Source organism: Esox lucius, chromosome 4 (assembly GCF_011004845.1).
Source record: "Esox lucius isolate fEsoLuc1 chromosome 4, fEsoLuc1.pri, whole genome shotgun sequence".
Taxonomy (NCBI): domain Eukaryota; kingdom Metazoa; phylum Chordata; class Actinopteri; order Esociformes; family Esocidae; genus Esox; species Esox lucius.
The window spans coordinates 31700695-31723471 of NC_047572.1; the positions used below are offsets into that span (position 1 = coordinate 31700695).

At 44.9% G+C, this 22777-nt stretch overlaps 2 protein-coding genes and 1 long non-coding RNA gene across 5 annotated transcripts in view; 1 reads left to right on the forward strand and 2 right to left on the reverse strand.

Annotated features, from left to right (window-relative positions):
• LOC105029043 overlaps positions 1 to 5893 on the reverse strand; it is a 32382-nt gene extending 26489 nt beyond the window's left edge. Inside the window, exon 1 of the long non-coding RNA XR_829447.4 lies at positions 5711 to 5893. This is a non-coding gene — a long non-coding RNA (uncharacterized LOC105029043). The remainder of the gene's footprint in view (positions 1 to 5710) is intronic.
• Positions 5894 to 6786: 893 nt separating this feature from the next.
• nocta (nocturnin a) lies at positions 6787 to 14441 on the forward strand. 3 transcript variants are annotated; one of them, XM_020045660.3, is made up of 3 exons: positions 6787 to 7416; positions 12515 to 12847; positions 13002 to 14441. In XM_020045660.3, exons 1-3 carry the CDS (start codon positions 7215 to 7217, stop codon positions 13898 to 13900), a joined length of 1434 nt encoding a protein of 477 aa, XP_019901219.3. In that variant the 5' UTR covers positions 6787 to 7214; the 3' UTR covers positions 13901 to 14441. The 3 variants fall into 3 exon arrangements, with proteins under 3 accessions (XP_019901219.3, XP_010900483.3, XP_019901220.3); XM_010902181.4 differs by having other exon boundaries at positions 6789 to 7416; positions 12515 to 12799; XM_020045661.3 differs by lacking the exon at positions 6787 to 7416 and adding an exon at positions 10526 to 11701.
• A 1954-nt stretch (positions 14442 to 16395) lies between these two features.
• elf2a (E74-like factor 2a (ets domain transcription factor)) lies at positions 16396 to 22495 on the reverse strand. The gene is made up of 9 exons (XM_010902192.4): positions 22098 to 22495; positions 21358 to 21441; positions 20794 to 21016; positions 19800 to 19910; positions 19485 to 19601; positions 19293 to 19382; positions 19011 to 19203; positions 17799 to 18047; positions 16396 to 17710 (listed from the first exon to the last, which is right to left on the reverse strand). Exons 2-9 carry the CDS (start codon positions 21430 to 21432, stop codon positions 17101 to 17103), a joined length of 1668 nt encoding a protein of 555 aa, XP_010900494.1. The 5' UTR covers positions 21433 to 21441; positions 22098 to 22495; the 3' UTR covers positions 16396 to 17100.
• Between the last annotated feature and the right edge of the window lie 282 nt (positions 22496 to 22777).

The window sequence follows — 22777 nt, forward strand, 5'->3', positions numbered from 1 at the left end:
TTTAGACATGCTTTAAAACCCATCTCACGCCAACATTCAGAACATAACAACGACTGTACTTCCTGTACTGACTGAGAAAACCCAACTTAGAATTGAACTGAATTCAGTTCCTCCTTCTCTGCGATAAACTCTCCCACAGGTAGATCAAAGCATAGTCTCGTGGGTGATTTACTTATTGCTTGGCAGCGGCCAACGTGTAAAGGTAGAGCAACACAGCGTCTCATATGCTGTGTAAATCTGCCGGTTCAACTCAAGGAACTGTCCTCTTCCCAGGGCTGTTCCACAAACACACCGGCGACCGGAGAAGCACCCGAAGTGCTCAGGTGACAACGTGCCCGTCATCTTCTCAGGTGTTAAATAGGTGTTAACCAGGTTCATGAAAACAACTACCTCACACTCGACATCAACAAAACAAAAGAACAGGCCATTGATTGTTAGAGTCCTGGGTAGTGAATAGGTGGAGGGGGCAGCTGGGAGGTTTACATGTCTGGGAGTATCCAACAATAAGTTTAGGAATGTTTCAATGTAGTGGATTGGTAAGGATGACAAAGCCCACAGACGCAGCATACGGTCCCACACCCTCCCAAAATGTAACATTAGCGTTTACCACTTCCATTTTATTCTTACTAGCACTGACTATGCCGATAGCTACTGTATTAAGGTAAAGCACATACTGTGAATGAGTTATGTGCTTGTCCCACCAGACCACCCTGAGATGAATGCACTAACTGTAAGCTTGCTAAATGAATAAAATGTAAATTAAATATGTGAGTGTTTAGCTCTGTACCTAAGCGCACAGTCTCCTCATGAAGATAAATGAGCTCCTTTAGTCTCTGCATCCCTTCCTCTCTAGACTCTTATTTCTGGGAACGGAAGAAGAGGAATGAATGCGCTTTTTTTCGTGTCAAACCGGAGAAGTAATAATTAGTGTTGAGTGGCTGAACCATAATCTCTCCTTTCAGAAGTAACACATTCTTCATGTTCAACTGCTTAGCAAAATTGTTGTAGATAGCAGGTTTCCCTGTTCAGAGCCACCACTGGGGAGCGTGCTCGTTAGGGGCAAGGATCTGTAGAACGCCACCTGAGTCTTTTTGTTCTCCTGCTCAGCGCAACAGCAATCCCTCCCAGAAAGGATTCAGGAAGACACTAATTACCTAAATCTCTGCTCTGCTCAGGTACTGTAAGCTGTTAGCCTGCTGGGGAGAGCTTTGCCTGATCATCCAGTGATTGAGGAAAAGGAATGTGGAGACTGGGTTATGAATCTCATTTAATGCTCTTATTTTAGTTGTTAATATCAGTTAAAAGGAGTTTTCTCCATGCTATAGTCAAGTTATGGATAAAGACAGATAAACATACTCAACAAACGGTCTGTCATGATTATGCCTGCAAACGTGTTTATGAGTTTGTGTGTGTGTGGGGAGGGGGATGGTTGCTAGTGCATATCTTAGTTCTTCTTTGTAACCCATGTTTTTCCAAATTCATTGTTTAATAAACCTGTTTCATAGGCTGAAAGGAGAAACAGAAATACTATCACTGGGAAAATTGTCCTCTCTTTATTTATATATTTCAATTATCTCTGTCTCTTTGTGCCAGACTGTTCCCACAGAGCCATTGTCCCACTTTAAAAAGGCCGTTTAAGATGTAATCAGTTTTGCCAACAGCTGTCCTGTGTCGAAAACAAAGAGAAAAGGAAATTTCTTCATTCGGTCGCGCACACACACCCACACACTTGTGCACACACTTATACACACACATCTGAGTCAATACATGTTAGAAACCCCCTTGACAGTGATAATATATGTGAATCTTCACAGGTAAGTCTCAAAAAGCTTGGCACACCTGGATATTTTCCATTATTCTTATCAAAATTCTTCAGGCTCTGGAAAGGCAATGGGGCCAGTGGAGTTTGCAGAGTGTTGTGTTTAATGCAAGGGTTGGGGGTTTGATTCCCAACAGGGCCAGTATTAAAATGTAGGGACTGTGCTTTGCTTTGGATAAGAATGCAGAATTAAATGTAGATGAGGATCATGGCTGAACAGAGTCTTGCCAAAGATTTTAAAATGTAATTTACGTATGAACACCACAGTGCCTCTGGAAAATATTCAGGGCCCTTGACTTTCATGATCCCTTCAAATTTTGTTGTGTTCTAGACACACAATTACATAATTACAAAGCACAAAACTATTCTCCAGAAATCTGTGCCAATTTAATGGAAATTAAAACATGAAGTATCTCATGTACATAAATACTCAGACCCTTTGCCCTGACCAAACTGCAGATTGGTCAGGGCGGTGCCCAAGAACCAATGGCCACCCTAACAGAGGATTTGCTTGTCTGATTAAACAAAAATCTAACTATTAGGCCTGAATGCCAAGCACTAGGTCCGGCGGATACTAGGTACTGGTCATCACCTGGCTAATACCAATCCCTACAGTGAAGCATGGTGGCGGAAGCATCATGCTATGAGGATGTTTCTCAGGGGTAGGGAATGAGAAGCGTGTCAAGTTTAGGGGAAGGATGAACAGAGCAAAATACTTGTAGGTCCTTGAAAACCTGATCCAGATTGCACAGGATCTCAGACTGCAAAGAGTCCTCTTTCAACACGACAGTGACCCAAAGCCCACCGCCAAGATAATGTTAGAGTGGCTATGCGATAGGAGCCAGCAGAGAGAGGAGGGACATATTCGCACAATGTAAGAAGCAGGTAAACTGGTCCAATCTAAATGACAAGAACAACTTGCAAAAACATAAAATGTGCTCCCCTGCAATATGAAACACTTCCTATACCCCTGGCTTTGTTGAGTGGCACAACGAACCCCACTGAATTGTGGGGGGACCTGAAGATCGCAGTTCACCAACACTCCCCATTCCCCATTCTTTAGTCAGAACATGGTCCATCATTTTCTACTTTAGGACACATTGGGTCTATGAAATATTGATGTGATAAAAAAAATTTTTGGGCTACTTTAGGCTTACTCCCATAATATTTAATCATTCAAATCAAATGTATTTTGTGAAGCAGTTTTTATGTCAGCAGTCCCAAAGTGCTCTCTCAATCTAGCCATGCATTATAAAAAGGAGTACCACTGGAGAAACTAACACAGCAACACAGCTTGACAAAGGCTTCCATTCTAGTATTCATGAACACAACTTGGACGTTGACAGGAATTGCACATATTATTAGGCAAATTGACTGTCAGTTCTGCGGAGCTGGTACTTAGGAGGCACAACCAAACAATCTAAGAAACCCTATTTATGGGCTATTTATGGGATTTGTTTATTTTGTGGCATCAGCAGACAATGCAATGAAGAAATACCACTTAGAAACAGTGTTTAAAGGCACCTTCAAAACCATCAAGAATGATCTCCTGGGATGTATGGCCGCCACAATGCAATATAACAACCCAACTTAGTCTATTCAGAGTTTTGAGAAATGAATAGCCTATAACTGGAAAGCAGCTCACCCTATTATCAGGCTGGTTATAATGTTATGCCAGGCAGGCTACTAGTGGATGTGTGGCTCTTGATATTAAAACAGAGACATTCTGCCACGACTCAGTACTGCCCAAGCTACTCAGCCAATCAGGAGATCATACAAATAACAAACATAAAAAACCAAGTCTAAAAAGACAAGAGAGGTGGTGGCAGTGGAACTATTTTTGGTCATCTTTAAAAATGTGGGGTTTCTGCACTTATGGGCCTTAAAGATGTAACAGTCCTATACGGTCTTGCATGCACAAATTGCCACAGCATTTCAATAGTCCCCAACACATCATTTCAATAGTCCCCGCCGCATCATTTCAATAGTCCCCGCCACATCATTTCAATAGTCCCCCCACATCATTTCAATAGTCCCCGCCACAGCATTTCAATAGTCCCCGCCACAGCATTTCAATAGTCCCCGCAACATCATTTCAATAGTCTCCATCACATCATTTCAATAGTCACCGCCACAGCATTTCAATAGTCACCGCCACAGCATTTCAATTGTCCCCGCCACATAATTTCAATAGTCCCCGCCACATCATTTCAATAGTCCCCGCCGCATCATTTCAATAGTCCCCCCACAGCATTTCTATAGTCCCCGCCACAGCATTTCAATAGTCCCCGCCATAGCATTTCAATAGTCCCCGCCACAGCATTTCAATAGTCCCCGCCATAGCATTTCAATAGTCCCCGCCACAGCATTTCAATAGTCCCCGCCACAGCATTTCAATAGTCCCCGCCACATCATTTCAATAGTCCCCGCCACAGCATTTCAATAGTCCCCGCCACAGAATTTCAATAGTCCCCTCCACATCATTTCAATAGTCCTCGCCACAGCATTTCAATAGTCCCCGCCACAGCATTTCAATAGTCCCCACTACAGCATTTCAATAGTCCCCGCCACAGCATTTCAATAGTCCCCGCCACAGCATTTCAATAGTATTGAGATATATTCTTAGACTTGTATTTCTCCATCTGCCTGACTTCAGATTACACTGACTCATGAGCATCAATACTATTTCTTCTGAGGGCCTCTGTCAGATATTTTAATCTAGTCATGATGTGTTAATACACACCTATACGTTTAAGTCCAAACAAGACTACATTTCTAATCTTTAGGGGAGGCTGGACCCTACCAAATTGCTATGAAATTATTTTTCTAATCATTTGGACCTGTTTTGGTTCACCTTTGATGGTGAAGGCAGGGGTGTTTTAACTTTGTCAACATAAGAAAATTGAATTTCTTTGGATGCAGACATTTCAGGCCAGGATCGCTCCATTGCAAAACCCCAGCCTGGTGGTAGGCAGGTAAACAGATCACACTGATAATAATTAACTTAGAGTAAACTTTGCCTGCTGAAGAGTCCATACCCTTGTGGGTTATGTAATAACATTAGATGAGTTTTTGCAACGTCACCATCCAGTAGTACTTGTGTCAACAAATGTCAGGACAAAATGGAAGGACATTTTTACAGCACATATTGAAGGGGCCATTTGTTTCGATTTAAAAAGTGCCTGAGATATTCCCCACTGAAACGTGGGTGATCAGGGATTATGGACGGGGGACAGGGGTTATGGACTGGGTCAGGGGTTATGGACGGGGTCAGGGGTTATGAATGGGGCAACACTGTCTCCAGACCCTCCTGTCTCAGACGCTAGTTTTTTACGCTGCAATAGTTCAGTGCCAGGGGATCACAGTCAGTCTGTTCTTTCTCAGTCTCAATTGTTTACATTGCATTTGTTTATATAACCGGGGACACAGGTCATAAACATATACCACCATAAACATATATGATTATTGAAAGACTAATTTTACAATCCCTAATTCAACATTGTTACCGAGGTTGCCTTACTATTTAGCTACAGCCAGGATGTCATTTCAGCAGTAGCTAGCAATGACAACATTTTCTTTTTTAGTAGATCAACCCAAAAATGGCCCATCAAAACTTCAAACTCAAGTGATGAAATCTCTAGTTTTTCATCAGTGCAGCCCTTACCCATACATAAGCAATTAATATGCATTATTTTAACAGAATATGTAACTTCCACAATATTAAAAGGTTTAGTTTTGTAGTTGTTTTTCTATCACAAGTTGCATTAGTTTATGTGACAGAAGACTAGAGATAAGGGTAATAAACACACACACAAACAATATATGAACTATTATTATTCCCGTCTCATTTGGTAAGGGAAGCCGTATCATTGTTTAAAATTAAAAACGTACCTTTTGTAAACGTTTGAAGCAGGATTCTACAAAGCGCCACTTAAAATTATCATTCTAAAAGGGCATTCAAATAATCTAAAATATTGTTCCTTTTGTTTCTTAAGTTCACTGTTTTTTACCGGACCGCGTAAGAGCGAAGAGCGAATGTCTCTTACTGACTGACTGACTGAGTGCCAGACTGACTGACCGACTCCATGTTAAATAGTGTAGTGGTTAAATAAGCGGACAGTAAGTTAGTAGATACCGGTAAAGCTTATTACTGGTTAAATAAGCGGACAGTAAGTTAGTAGATACCGGTAAAGCTTATTACTGGTTAATACGCGGTTCAAACGGTCAGTGGCAAACGCAATACATAATAAAAAACGATAGTCAGTTTAACTGTATCAATGTCATTCGCGAATGGCCAATTAACTATTATACTGACATATCTGTGGGGCGGTGGTTAACGACTCAACTACTTACGAGGGCGACCCGGGTCCGAATTTCGAGGCGGCGATATTTTCTACAGCGGCCCGGCTGAACTAGGCTTGCCTGGTTTCTTGTTTTCAAGCGACCCTATTTAAACCTATAAAACCGACGCTTTTTAAAACCACCCTAAATCAAAATGAGTGGTAACAACATCGTCAGAATGTCAGCAGCGCATGTCCACAGGACATATTTTGCTGCAATGCTTTATTGTCTGGCGTGTGTATCATTAGGGGCATATGTTCCTGAATCTTAATATACCTACGTAATATTATTTTCACTAGGCTTACCTTATCTTTTCTAGGCCATCGGTATTGTTTATTTAACAATTTTGTCATACAATAATATCTTGTTCTGGGTAAGGCTGTTTTGAGAAAGCTCTTACAAAACGTCCTTTCTTTGGTGACATAATACTAAAGAACATTGCGTGTGCACTTGGAGATGAAAGGGGAGGTGGGGCTTTTATTGGACAGATTTGCGTCATGATTCTTTTTTTCCAACACGCGCACTGGCCTCTGATTAGTTCAGAGCTGAGAGCACACCCAATGTCGTTCTGTTAATCCCGCCCACTTCCCGTGACAACTTGAAAACCTTACCTTAGTGCAGATCAGTCCATTGGCTGTTTAAATGAGTGGGGTTCTTTTTAGGAAAGTTGCTTTAAACCCTTCAGTATAATTAAAAATGTGACATGATTAAGGGTAGGCTATAGCCGATTGTGAAATACAAGTATACCGGTTTCGACTATTTATTTTCTGCCTTTGTTTTTAACGTTTTGAGATCATACCATTTAATTATTCCCCCTGGAAACATTAGTTCAAGGAGCCCCTGAGAAGCATGATGACACGTTTGCCGGTAACTTTGTTAAAGAAACAAACGTGAGACAAAGTCACAGTATCTTAATTATTTGTGTCTTTAGAACTCTCTTGTTATTTGTATATAGATGGATAAACATGGCCAGGATTGTCGAGTGTAGAAACTGAAGGAAAGCTGTACAGTTCTTAAATTTGGCCTCACTGGTGTACCAGAACCGGCGCGAAGCATGTATCCGGCTCGTCGTTGTTCGGTTTTTCACCGAGACTTGGCGGCGGTTTGTCGCTTCTCGCTTAATAAGGAGACACATCCGAAGAGATTCTCCCTTCCGGCCTCACCGTCCTGTCACATAGCAGGACCAGACGGCAGAAAACGCGAGCCACAAGAGAAATCCCGCTGCTCGTCGCCCCGTTTGGCGAGCTGTAAACCAGGTAGGCTTTCCCAGAGTTTGGGCATTATTCTTAAGCCCTCTGTTAAAACATATTTAAACCATGTAGCAAGTGTACAATTCTATAGGCTAATAACCGACATTGTATTGTTGTGTTCTGTTGAAGTGTGGCTTATCTCTAAACCATTAAGCAATATTGACACCAGTTTCAAGAACATCGAGGCTTTTCCTTCTTGATTGGATTCGGATGGAAGTCTTTCACCAGTTTGACCAGAATTATTTTAACTGAGTACGTCTGGTACGAACCATCAGATCTTAAATCAGACATGTATAATGTGGTAGGTTACGTACAACATGTAAGATATATGATGACCCCATCCCACACTACACGGAACAAGGTTAACATAACATTTAAAATCTAGAACTTGTCACATTACACAGATTTGACAGGAGCCACCACCTCCTATCAAATCTGGAAAGATTGTCAGTCAGCCTACAATAAAACCGCACGCCGTCCACTGATAAAAAAAAAATCAACAATATTAGGTCGGGGCGATTTGTCAAACCCAAACCCCATGATTTTAAAGGGGCTGGATGATACATTTCATTGTTTAGAAAAGGTTGAAATAAGAATGTAAGCAAACTATAAGCTAATGTTAGATCACTAATGTTACCTTCATAGCTTGTAAATATCTAGCAAGATTCAACCATATCCAACTTGTGCTTTGACAGTAACGTTATAATCTAGGTTAGCTAACGTGTTAGCAGCTGTTTTCTGGCTATCAAGTTTACTCTGGCTAACAAAATACACAGTATATTTGATTAATGTTGCTTCCATTGCCATTCTATTTTAAACAGACACAGTGTGAATATTGTTTGCGCTCCTGTAAGTTGCTCCTGATAAGAGCTCCTGCTAAATGACTAAATGTAAATGGGGGTTGGAGGAGAGGTTGGTAGGCCTGTTTGTCACTTATTAATTCTTAGTCACTAAGACATGTGACCACACACAAACATTAATGAATCGCTCTTCTGCAGTGATTGCCCGTGTTATTCTTTACAGTTAAATTAATTAGGAGAATATTTACTGTTATTTAACCAGGTAAGTCATGGGAGAACCAATTCTCCTTATCACTGACATGGACAATGGTCTAAGATGTTAAATTGCATGATGACAAAACATCAAACAGAACCTCATAAATAATTTAAACCGTGAACAAATATACACTACAAACATTTCCGGATCCTGAAACAATTGCCTGTTTTGCTTGATGGCCTAAATATCTGTGTCCGTTACCTCTGTGCCCCAGCAAATTAGACACCCCCTGAAGGCCCAGCGGTCACACCCTTAAAATCACAAATTCCATCCCTTTTTGGGAGATTCCAAATTAATATTAGCTTCTTAACATAATTGTGGGGGAAAAAATGCTAAATAAATCAGGTGGTCTAGATTACTAAATTTGAGTAGTGATTGTGTCTGTGGGCAGTATTTCCATTATTTACACATGTAGGCAAGTGAGGGAGATTGATATTTTGCAGTAGTAAGTATTACGAAAAGCATTTGTGATGTGTGGCACGAATGTCCGTTGGTGGGTGTGTCCGTTGGTGGGTGTGTCCGTTGGTGGGTGTGTCCGTTGGTGGGTGTGTCCGTTGGTGGGTGTGTCCGTTGGTGGGTGTGTCCGTTGGTGGGTGTGTCCGTTGGTGGGTGTGCTGGGTTTAGTTGAAGTAAGTAAATGAAGAGTGAGTGGCTGGTGTGTTCGGCCCTTGAAAAGACTGCAGGCCATTGCCAGGCACAGCTTCGGTGGCGTGCAGTGAAGTTCACGCGCCAGGCAGTAACACAGCCAGTCAGTAGGCTCTCCGTGCAGTTGTAATATTCAGACTGGACCAAGGGTGGCACATCAAACCTATTTAGTCGTTTTAGGTAGTGGAGTTGCTGTTGTGCCCTCTTGACAATATCGGCAAAGTTTCAGTTCTCTGATATGTGGATGCCAAGAAAGTTAAAACCGCTGACTCAGTTTTAACTGTTGCAGTTGCATGTTTCCACCTGAACTTGAAAAAGGGGTTGTTGTCCTGGCACAACAATGGCAGTTTGGTTACCTCCTCGCCAGGCCCACAATCGTGGTGTTGTCTGAAAACCTGCTGGAGTCCGTTGAGACTGTCTTTCGTATCTGCCTAGTGGAGCAAGAGCACCAGATAATGCAGAGCGCAGTATGGTGGGCAGGGCTTGAAGCCAGGGTAGAATGTGTCACATTTGTCTGGGAAGGAGGCATCACATGCTTTGTGAATCTGGACTGTCAACCATTTATTCTAGTTTGAGCCGATACACGTTTTTTTTCTTTCTTTTCATTTGACCAGAATGTGTGGAAAGACGGCGTAGACCATTTGCTGAAAGAGCAGTTGACCTGACGCGAACCCATGCAGCAGTCGTTTGTGTGCCATAGACCACTGGACCAACCGAAGACTCAAGACCATATTGTCTTTTGGTCCCTTTGATGGATTTTCGGAGCTCAGACCTGGTTCTGCACGGCACCCCACCAGTCTACTTATGTTGACTAAGATTTTCTACTAGTACACAACCATGTCCCTGAGTGGCCTAGCTGAGCACCTTGGCAGCTGAAGGGAGTCCACGTTCCCTGGCCTTTTAGCTGTTCTGTCTCAGCAGGTCTGCTGATTCATTACAGTCAGAGATTGAAAGCCAAAGGTTGAAAGTTGAATGCTGAGGTTGAGAGATGAAGCACAGATTAGGATCAGAGAAGGGAACGTTAGTTTAGGTTCTGTCGGGTCAGTAAAATACCGGTCTTATCTTGACCACTAACTGCACACCGACCTATTCTTTACTTCAGTACAGCTGAGTGTTTCACAGCTAGCTTTAGTCATTACCTAATGTTAAATAATCAGAGGAAGACGTTTCTATTGGTTTAATTCCACCAGCAGATTTAACTATTATCTAATAGTGGAAACTAAAATAGCATTATTAGATTTTTCCCTAATTGAGAACTGCCTGTTTTAATGGTTTTAGTGTTGCGTAACTTTGTATATGCAAGCCTCAAGAAAAAGGCAAGCCTCATTTGTAGTGTCCCTCCCATCCATTTCGAGTACCCGGCTCGAAAGACTCATTGCTGTCCCTGTCCAAAGTCCTCCTGGTTGTGTTGCAGATTAAGACAGGTATTTTGTAAAAGCACTTTGTGACAACTGCTGTAAAAAGGGCTTTATAAAACAATTTGATTGATTGATAGGCAGCGTTAGGACGGCTATTTCAGGGTTAGTTTCCTGGCGGCCTCTCAAGCCCTGAATGTTTAACCCAGCCACAGTAAATCTACATGTGATCTTCACAGGACCTCGCTGTCAACTCTCTTCCACGCTCCCACCCTTCACTGAATAATTCCCTGGAGAAGTTGTGTGATTACCCCAGGCAGACCTGATTTTACTGATGTTCCTAACGAGAGATTCTGGTCTCAAAATGAAATGTGGGTCTGTAGATGGACCTAGCCAGCGGTCAATACAGAGCATCTGTTTTATTGACATTAGTCTGAAACAGTGTTCTCTGCCCTGGTGTTCCCAGGCAGACTAGTTATGTTTCGGAAACTCCAACTGTCAGGTGCCACATACAATGTGAACATTGTACATACATGTAGGTCATAAATGCGCCAGGTCACTACTCGAGGGTTTGGACGTCCGAGACATTCCAATGTGTAAGTGTTCTGTGAGGAGTAGTCAGACACACCTTATTGAGTTAGATTCCCCTCAGCTGACTCTGTCACACAGATTAACCAAGGACATGCTGCTCTTCTTAATTAATTACTATTATGTCTGTGTGTGACCTTCACCGGACAGTTATATAGTAAGCTATTGTGGAAGCCAGGTGAGCAGCGTGGAGAGATAAAGAGCGTGGGGCAGACACTGGTCTATTCAGGAATGCTCGGTGGCTGGCAGAACTCCCCCAACCACGTACACGCACACGTGCACACACAAACACCCACACACACACAGAGAAAGAGAGAGAGAGAGAGAGAGAGAGAGAGCAGTCCAGTCTCTCTCCAACAGAGTTGTCCACACATATCCGCGTGCTCCGGAACATTCTTCCACGTCATCACACTTTAAAGAGGAAATCTCGCCCAGGAGAAATAATCTAAATCCACTAGAACCCTTGGAAAGAGAGAAAGAGGAGAGTGAGAAACTGAGAAGAGAAGCAAGAGACAGAATGAAAGAGTGCTCTGTGTGGCTCCATGGAGACAGCGTGGACTCTGTGTGAAGCCTCAGTCAGAAGGAAGGATTTGAGAAGGTGGTGGGCCGTGAGTGCAGTACTTCCCCATAGATTCTACGGGTTTTACGTGAGTAACCGCATATGAGTCAGATAAACTATGTTCAGTTAATAACATAGCCTGGACTACATTCAGGAGATGCTTTTTTTTTAGATTGTTGACTTTATCACACCAGTCAGAAGAAATACAAACTAAAGGATGCAAATGGCAGACATACTGGCAGCAAGCAGAAGGTAGCAAACAAATACTCTATACTTTAAACAGTATAAACAGTATTCCTGGGTGTTGATTTAGAGATGTCAAATTATCAATGAATTGGTTAAGGGAGGAGGAGGCTCTGAAACAGAAAAAGGAGAACCACAGGGAGGAAGTCCTCAGCATAGCCAGGAACGCAAGCTGGAGAGTAGAGCTGTTTTTCCCAGTAAGACATGAAGCTAGACAAGGCAGCAGGGGAGAGTTCCTGGATAAACCACTCAGACACAGTGGACAGATGCAGGTGATGGGTAAGACCACAGCTGTCTCTTTTGTTCCTCTCTGTCTGTCTACTCAAGTCTGTTGACTCATCCATCCTGCTCCAAGCTGCTCTTTCATAAAATGGCTTCCAAGGAATGCAGAGGATGAGTCAGTCTGTCAGTTGTCACAAGGGAGTGTCTGTCTGTCTAATTCCGTGTGAATGAGCCTTCAGCTTGAGTGATCCACGTCTCAGTGAGTGGTTACAGGCCTGTTAAGAGGGATGTCTGCCGCCCTGACTGCTGGGTAGTTTGACAGCAGCGAACAGGATGACTGCCTTGACTGGCATGTTTTTACGACATCTCAAGCTGTTTGCTTGTATGTGCTCAGCGTTTTGTTTGTCCAACGTGTGTATCTGTTGTGTGTCCTTAGCGTGTCCGATGGGCAGTGGTAGCAGTAGCCGTCTGTTTGGTACCCTGGCCCAGCAGAACTACCTCAGAGACCCAGAACCCCAGGACTCAGACCAGGACCAGGAAGGCCTGGAACGGGCCGACCCAGACCAACTGCTTAGGGAGTGTGAGAAGGCCCTCCAGAACAGGCCGGCTCGGCCGCACAGGGACCTGGTCTACCCCGCGGACCCGACACAACAGCACAGACACCGGAACCAGCAGGACACTCCATCCATACGGGTCATGACCTGGAACATCCTGGCTCAAGGTAATAGACCATCCATACGGGTCATGACCTGGAACATCCTGGCTCAAGGTAATAGACCATCCATACGGGTCATGACCTCAAAGTGCCATCCATGGCCAAGGTACCAAGATGCTCACAAAGGTTAGGGATGAGAACTGAGAAGTATGCAGTTATGTCTACTGGTATTGTCTGCTAAATCTCTGGTCCTCCACTCTCTGTCCAGCTCTAGGTGAAGGTAAGGACAGCTTTGTGCGCTGTCCTCAGGAAGCTTTGAACTGGGAAGAGAGGAAATACATGATCCTGGAGGAGATCCTCACCTACCGCCCCGACATCCTGTGTCTACAGGAAGTGGACCACTACTATGACACCTTCCAGCCAATCCTGGCCAGCTTGGGTTACCAGAGCACCTTCCTGCCCAAGCCCTGGTCCCCCTGCCTGGATGTGGCCAGCAACAACGGCCCGGACGGCTGTGCCCTCTTCTTCCGCCGCGCCCGCTTCAGCCTCCTCCACACCTCCCACCTGCGCCTCTCCGCCAGGATGCTGCCCACCAACCAGGTTGCCATAGTTCAGACGCTGCGTTGCCGGGTGACGGGCCAGAGGCTGTGCGTTGCCGTGACCCACCTGAAGGCCCGGAGTGGCTGGGAGAGGATGAGGAGCGCCCAGGGGACCGACTTGCTGCACAGCCTGAGGGCCATCTCCTCGCGGCCATCCGGGTCGGACCCGGAAACCGCCTGCAGGGACGAGCCCGGGAGAGGGACGGAGGGGCTTCCTGTCATCATATGCGGAGACTTCAACGCCGAGCCATCGGAGGACGTGTACAGGCGTTTTGCCTCCTCCCCCCTGGGTCTGGACTCCGCCTACAAGCTGCTCAGCGCCGACGGGCAGACGGAGCCGGCCTACACCACCTGGAAGATCCGTCCCTCCGGCGAGAGCTGTAGCACCCTGGACTACATCTGGTACTCCCACCGGGCCTTTGCCGTGGACACCCTGCTGGACATACCCACGGAGGAGCAGATCGGGCCCGACCGCCTGCCGTCGTACCACTACCCCTCTGACCACCTGTCGCTGATCTGCGACGTCTACTTCAGGGATCCCAAGGACCATGGCCATAGGCTGACGTAGGCTGCCTGTCGGTCACGGGAACCGTGGGCCCAGTTTGGGACAAAGGAGGAGACGTGATGGTAGAATACGTGGGGGGGCCATGATGCGGCAGAACTGGGTGTTTATTTCTGGGGTGAGATTTGATTTGACAGAATTTACACCAGATTAGTTATTTTATTTATTTTGTACTAGCACTTGCAATAATGTATTGACACAGATGTAACGGTATCCCCTCTGGATCTATCCTGTTGAAACTGGTTTTGAGGTTCTGGAGAATCACATAACTGGGCATTTTCAGAGATGGTAAAATAAAATACTTTTGACACCGTGTTTTAGATTTGTCCAAATCCAAGTCATGCTCACAAATGTTGATACTTTGCCTAGTTTTGATGTGTCCCAGACATCACATTTGTCTAGGCTGCAGATAAAATGCTAATATATTCACCTGGTTGAAAACTAGCATTTGAACTTAAGTCAACTCAAGAAGTATTGACCATATACATAAAAATGTTTTGTGTTTGAGAAATGATTATAATGAAATAAAAGTATACCGTTCCCCTTATTTGAGCCCAAAATAAGACTCCCAGTTTGTGTTGTTTACTTTTAAATACATTTTCTGAAGGGTGCCAATACTTGAGTGGAATGCATTTAAAAAATACACCACACAAGAAAACCAGTGTGGAGTTAGCAGACAGGCAGGTTGGAAGGAAAGAAGTCAGGGGCCATGGGTCTGGGCAGATCTTGAGCGATGATTCAGTCTGCAATTTAGAACGGCACAATCGCTTGCCACATTATTCGGTCAGAAACTTGTGTCAGTCCAATTGGACTGTAAAATGGTAGATCGTTCTACAAAATCATAAGTGACTGAATAATCTAACCACTCGGAGTATCAAAGCAAAATACATTTTCTAAATGTTCTTTCTCCCTGCTTGGGTGCGAAGGTCAGGTCTGCCAGCCCGACCTAACAGATGAGTGTGTAAGGTATTCAAAAGCCACACCCACTCAACCAATCAGAGAAGCGTGTGCTGAAACATATGCCAGCTTGAGGTACTCAGGAATATTAAGTAGTCAAATAACTTGTATAGGAGATACAGGTGAGGAATGTTAACCCAGGTGAGGAATGTCAATTCCATTGTTAAGGCATAGATATTTCAGAGGACCTCAGCATCATTCCAATACATCACATATCTGCGCTTCAAGTTAAGCAAAAATAAGTCAAACAGATGGAGTCTCATATATTTAGTTCAACAAGACTACACGCGAACTGTCCAGCGGACCCCTTCCATATCTTTGGCTGCATTTACATTTTTCTTCAACAAACACACATTTTGACCAATAACGTAACTTATGTTTTTAGATAAACTCTTCTGAGATTTCTCTTGTTGCAGGTTCTCTTAATTTAGTTCAGGACCTGGTTTAGAAGTCCAAACCGTACAGCCATAACGGAATATACAGTGGGGAGAACAAGAATTTTATACACTGCTGATTTTGCAGGTATTCCCACTTACAAAGCATGTAGAAGTCTGTAATTTTTATCATACTGTTACTATTCAACTGTGAGTGATGGAATCTAAAACAAAAATCCAGAAAATCACATTGTATGATTTTTAAGTAATTAATTTGCATTTTATTGCATGACATAAGTATTTGATACATCAGAAAAGCTTCCTATAGTTCTTGACCAGGTTTGCACACTCTGCAGCAGGGATTTTGGCCCACTCCTCCATATCCTTCAGGTTTCGGGGCTGTCGCTGGGCAATACGGACTTTCAGCTCCCTCCAAAGATTTTCTATTGGGTTCAGGTCTGGAGACTGGCTAGGCCACTCTAGGACCTTGATATGCTTCTTACAGAGCCACTCCTTAGTTGCCCTGGCTGTGTGTTTCGGGTCGTTGTCATGCTGGAAGATTCAGCCACGACCCATCTTCAATGCTCTTACTGAGGGAAGGAGGTTGTTGTCCAAGATCTCGCGATACATGGCCCCATCCATCCTCCCCTCAATACGGTGCAGTCGTCCTGTCCCTTGTGCAGGTCTACAATTATATCCCTGATGTCCTTACACAGCTCTCTTGTCTTGGTCATTGTGGAGAGGTTGGAGTCTGTTTGATTGAGTGTGTGGACAGATGTCTTTTATACAGGTAACGAGTTCAAACAGGTGCAGTTAATACAGGTAATGAGTGGAGAACAGGAGGGCTTCTTAAAGAAAAACTAACAGGTCTGTGAGAGCCGGAATTCTTAATTGTTGGTAGGTGATCAAATACTTATATCATGCAAAAAATGCAAATTAATAAAAAAATCATACAATGTGATTACAGACCTTTACATGCTTTGTAAGTAGGAAAACCTGTAAAATCGGCAGCGTATCAAATACCTGTTCTCCCCACTGTATAAAAGTGAGAAATCTAAAGTGAAATGTTTGTGCGCACACGCATGCACGCACACAATACAAGCGTTTTACATATTTGTCTAAGTCTGAGTGAGATTCAGTGTCCCCAAGTACTGACTCAACAGCAAGATGTTTCAATTCATGTTTTTTTTTTTATAATACATATTTCAGTAAAATCTACATCAATACACTTTGAGAGTACAAGAAAATAGCATATGATTCAAATGTGGAATACACCATCTCAAACCATCTTTCGCCGAGACAAAAATCCTTTCGCTCCCTTTTCTGAACAATTAAAAATATGAAAACGAAAGAACGTTGACTGTTGAGGGACAGAACAGTAGAGATCTACTGAGTGCTGGTTCGGGTTCAGAACAACATACAGAGATGACAGGAACCAGTCAAAACAAAGATTCAAACTGAGACAAAAGAAGTGCAGTTGTATTGAACTTAGAATACATCATACATAACCTGCTGCAGAGTATCAAAAAGGATTTACACAAAAACATCTTTATCAGACTTTAAATTATGTTTCTGAATTATTCTTTTTTTGGGAGGGGGCGGGGGTTCAATTTACAATCTAAGGCTTGCCCATCGTTTGAGATCCAACGAGCTTCTAAAGCGTTTATGTATTATTTATATGAAGTCCCTCTCTCGCCCTTCTCTGATCTAGAAGGAGCTCCCTGGGTAAGGAGGAGCTCCACAGCTACGGTCCATTTCAGAGCCCCCGTAAGATACGCTCCTTCAGCTCCACTGTCCGGGTAGAGGTGGCTGGGAAGGAAGGAGGCTTCCAACATGGAGTCAATACGGAGTCAGTAGCTCTCAGGCCACCGCGCCTCAAGACTCAGAGGCCACTGGGTTCTGTGCAGAGGCAGCGGGCTCCTCCGGACTGGACTGGTCGGGCTCCACGCTCTCTGACGGGCAGGACGGGGCAGGCTCCGGGAGGCCCGTGGGGGGCGAGACAGCCTCCTTTACGGAGGGTGTAGGTCCGGGCGTGGTGACGGCGGAGGTAGAGTAGGGGGGCGGCTGCGGTTTAACTACGAGGGTCGCTACAGGTGGCTGCTGGATGGAAGCCTGGGTCAGGGTCACTGGCTTGGCCAGCAGAAGCGGAGGCGCCGGCTTCTGCACCACCTGGTAGGTGGTCGGTTTGGCCGGCATCATCTGGGCGACGGGTTTAGCCTGTATGAGCTGGGCTAGCTGGCCCGACAGGCCACCCTGCGTCAGCTGGGACAGCTGGGCCGCCGGGATGGTGATGATGGTGATCTTCTCTCCGCTCTTGGCCCCGGCCGGCACCATGGCCGGCAGGGTCTGGATCACCAGCTTGGGTCCACCGGCATGGGCGTTGCCCAGGGTGATGGGCGCCTGGCTGGTGAAGACCGTGGACGAGTTGAGGGTCATCTGGCCCAACGTCGTGGTCATGACCATGGGCATGGCCAAACGCACCGTCCTGAATCAGAGACATCATTATTTAGGAAGCCTCGCCGAAGCGGAGTACTGTGGACAATCTGATTATCGTTAGTTCAAACGGCCCTCACCTGTTGCCAGCCGCGGAAGGGATTACGGTCACATAGCTCTGCTGGGTCTGGTTGGAGGTGACGGGGTCAAGGGTTATCGTCTGGATGGCCTGGTGGTGCTCGGAGGATTCCCCCTCGCCATCATCCCCCTCCTCCCCCTCCTCCCCCCCGTCGTCGTCAATCACCCGGATGTTCTTGGGCATGTCTTTGAACTGGTAGGCCAGCCTCTGGCCCTCCACCTTGGCCAGGATGCCTCTCTGATAGTAATACCTGTCCAGACACACACATCAGTCAGGGAGTCTCACTAAATTCTGGCGCTGATTACGGTGGTCTCCAAAGGACAGAAGAAGAAAAAAAAAAATAGCATTCTGTTCAACGGCCGTTAGCTCTTTCGACTAACTGATTGTTCTGATGCTTTAGAAGCACAAGGAATGAGAAAGTCTCAAATGACTCAAGGGCCGATTAATAATGTTATATTAGACTTGACTTTAGTTGATGAAAACAAACTCATTTAAAGCAACAACCTGGTTACCATAGTTACAAGGTGATCCTAGCAAGGGGGAGGGAGGATTAAATGATCCAACTGCAAGCTGGGGATGATTAAGTAGCCACAATGGTATGAGGGGCAGGCTGGACATTTTGGTCTTGACACCAGGATAAACGCCCCCTAACAATCAATGCATATGTGACATTTAGTGACCACCAGAGTCAGAACATCCCACTGAAAATCCCAGCCGAAAGACAGCAGCATACCAAGGGCCATGTCCCCTTAACTGGCCTGGGGCATTGGGGTTGGATATTTAGACCGCAAGAAAGAGTACCCCCTACTGGCCTTCCGACACCAATTCAAGTAGCACCTGTACCGACCATGATAAAAAAAAAAAAGTATTCAGCATCCGGCGCTAAAACGTCTTGCTCACTAACAGAAACACTGACTCAGATCAAGAGACTGTAATGAAGTGGAGCAAAAGAGGCGGGGGGGGGGGGCATTGGTCATTGGCAGTAAGATCCACTTGCAGACAGGTTACAGCCTCCTGGCAGCAGAAACCGTGATGAAAATACCCCAGTAGACGATAAAGCTCAAACAGCCATTGACCTTAAAAACAGCCCAAGGGGCAAAGAAAGCAAAGCAGCCCCACAACAAAGACCTTCCACCATGTTCTACTGTACACACTTGTGGCAAAAGAGACAAGCGTGGATGAGTTTGCTAAAGTGCTGCGGACTGACGTTTACCTGAGCGCCCTGCCCATGGTTTCGTAGTTCATGTCAGGTTTGTTCTTGTGTTTGCCCCACAGTTTAGACACAGCCTTGGAGTCCACCAGTTTGAAGATGCCTTTGTCCCGCTGCATCCACTTGATGTACCTGGGACAGGTGTTCTTGTCCTGCAGCAGATCCAGGAGGAACTCCCACAGATAGGTGGTGCTCCCTGGAGGATGGAGGGACACACCTGTTAGTCTGGCGGAACAGGGGAGGAATATGACCCCTAGCTTGACAACGTGTGTGTGTGTGTGTTACCTTTTCCCTCTCTGGGTCTCTTCCTGATCCCCAGGTCCAGGTTGCCGTTGGAGTCCGTCTGAGGTGGATGCATCTTTGGCTTCCGTCCGCCTGCAAGAAAAACCGACCAATCACGATTTATCATCAACTCCCGACTCGCGGTTGGAAACCAACTAGGGTGGCGAGACGGGTGTGTTTTTGCGAGAGGCCAACCTTTCTTCTTCTTGGCAGAGGGAGGCTCACAGTCGAGGGCTATAGGGAAGCTGTCTTCCTCTACAGGCGCACACTCTGTGGACACCTCCACCACGGTCTCCATCATCACGTCCTCCACTGAGACGCACACAGGAAAACACAATACTCATCACCTTGACAGCCACACAACAGCGGGACGTTCTAGCATCATGAAATATCAAACGTCATGAAACAAACGTTTTGTTAGAAACTGTCACACTTCAAACGTGTTTCATATACTCCAAATTCTTCCAATGAAAGGGGGAGGGTCTGTATGTGTGGGTGGAGGTTAGTTACCAGTGTTGTTGCGGTCACCATGGAAACTGCTGGGGGAGTCCATGTGAAGAAGGGCCTCGGCTGCCTCGAAGGTCTTATCAAAGCACACCATGCCCCCATGTGATAACACCTCTATGACACCACAGGAGATGGGGAAGGAAGACGAGATGGAGAAGACAGGAGAGGGGAGACATGGGAAGGAAAGAGTTGAAGTGACGGTTGGTTCCACATTTTAATCCAGTGTTTTTTCAATTATTATTTAAAATTGTATCTTCCTATGCATGCGACCCTATAATGAGAGACAAGACCACCTCAAACCTCAACGGATTCTGTCACTCTCACAACAGGCGCTGCTCATTCACTCACACACCACTAGATGTCATTCCTGAGATGGTCACAGACAGAAAACAAAACTTGTGATTCAGGAGCCAATTCTGATGTCTCACAGGGTGAGGTCTCTTTTATAAAACAGTGTTTTTCAAGGAGCTTGGCAACATCAATCCTGTGATCATGTGACTGGAGTGTCCCTTTAAATAATCCAGGTGGCAAAGAATGCCAACTCTTAAAGGTGCACTTTGGGATCTGGAGCATGACAAATTGGATTTGTCAGATGTTTAATTTGATTATTTCAATTCGTCATCTCCACTAGCCAGCCTTTATCTGTGCTTCCCTATGAGTCATCCTAGCTAGTTGTAGAGCCATTTCTTATTGTTGTCTGACTGAAACACAACTGAGTTTTTCTTCAATAACACCCATCACTTTCATCATGTATTGTTGTCGGGTCCACCAATTACTTCACGCTCAGAATCCATCCACCCCAGAACCCACAATAAAACAGAGAACATTTTTCAAATACTTCAATCAACATTCAAATAGTTTAGCCAATCAACCAGCACTAACTATATCCAGAGCAATCGCCAAGCATCCAAACTGTACACGTTCTCTTCAGCAAAGCTACCCAAACCCATAACTGCAAAATGTAGATGTCCATATCTTCTCCCAGCAGCCCCCTCACCTGTCTCCACCACCTCTGTGACCACCTCCTGCTCGTCTCCCACGTCCTGCATCAGGTATGTCCCATCGTCATAGACCAGCACTTGGGCAGCGTAGCACTGCTCTACTTGGGCACTGGGCACCTCCTCCACCACAACGGCAGGATACTCCTCCCCGTCCTCCCCAATTACAGTCTCCACCGTCTCCTGCACCACCTCCCCATCCTCGCCGGGGTTTTCCTCACTCTGGAGAATTAACCAGGCACAAATTCAGGGTCACGTTTCAACGCTGGTGACCAGCAACGGACCAGGGTGTTGTCATTCTCCCACATGTGACTGTGGGACAGTGCCTAGTATTTTCAAAATTAAGCCAAACCGTAGTCTCAAAGGTGCAGAGTTTCCTGAAGTTCACTGTCATCTCCACAGTATTAACTTTCTGGTTATTTTATTACATTAATGAAAGCTGCTACAGTGCTTAAAAGTTTGGATAAGCTTGTGTGTTGGAACGGGTTTATAAATAAAATACCCTTTAATAAATCAAAATAGGTAAGAAAACGTGAGGGCCTGGTGATTGGTTATCTTCCCACCTGCTCAGTCTCTTCCATGACAGTGATGTATTCCACCATATTCCCTCCACCGTCTGACACCACAACAGAGGTCATCACTCATTCCTGTGGGGGAAAAACGGTTTCAGGAAGGGAACTGACAGTCCTTCTCACAGACCATGAACAGTTCTGCACGGTGCCTAAGTCTGTATAAAGTTTCGAAGTTACCGGAGAAACGAAACTTTGTAAAAATAAACTAATATTTCGAGAGCATTTCAAACTATGCCACTGAGAAACTGTGAACAACAGATTATGTCATAGTTGCCGGTTTGCGCTTAACAGACACTTGTACTAGTTCTCCTAATGTAATGTTTACAACGTTTTGATCAGTCCCTGGCCTGTGCAGCTAGCTAGCTAATTAGAAGTACAGTCGTTTTCTCTAGTTAGCTACAGTAGCTAGCTTCCCAGTCAGTAACGTTTGCTAACGAACTCGGTTGACTCTGCAAGTGTATGTAATATGCTGTGGTAGATAATGTTACATGTGTATTCTAAGGGTTTTAAATAATAAAGATAAGAACCATGTAAACAATAGAAAGACGTTAGCTAACAACAGGAAATGTTAATATGACGTTAGCTAAGTTGTTAGCGGCTAACAAGTTAACGTGGCTAGGTAGCAACACAAACTCTCTGAAGTTGGCTGTCAAATAGCCACCTTTTCCTGATAAACACCACAGATATACTAATACCGTTGTGTTACAATCACGAAAAATACATAATCTTACCTTCTTATGTTGATTTCATGCGATTGATAGCATCAAGCTAGGACTAGCTTTGAACGCGAACTGCAAGCTAGTCAAGTTGACCAGGCCGACGTCGACGCGCTACTCAATTTAAATACTCTCGAGTGTTTGAAAGATAGGTAGTTGTATCTAGATAGCAAACACAATGTTTAAGCAGAACAGCTATGTGCTCTTATGTTGATTTTCAACGACAAACAATACTGAATTGCGGTATATTGCATTTGTTTACGTTAGTCATATTTTACAGGATGTTTCGATCTCTGCTTTCCTGCGCGCCGTCTCTTCGCTCACGCAATCGGGTCAACCTCCAGCAGCCTGCTAGCGAATGACACATTGGCCGCGATGACGTCATACCCACGAACCTCCAAGCCCGTGCCTCCGCACGCCAATTGACAGCAGTGGCCCTGGCGAGAAGACCTTCGACGATGAAGCTTTTTCAGACACGTTTCTGTAAATAGAATTTGCTGAATGGATACATCGATTGTTTTTACTGAATGATGAATGCCTATATCAGGCTGAATGTTTTGTTGTATTTTGGAATCTCGTCCGCCAATTCTGCAGCCTAGTAGGGAAAGTGAAGAAAATGATGTGCCATGATGCATTTTCAGTAGCAGAAATGTGAAATATGTTTCAGTACTGAAGATAAGCAATCTATGAAAGCG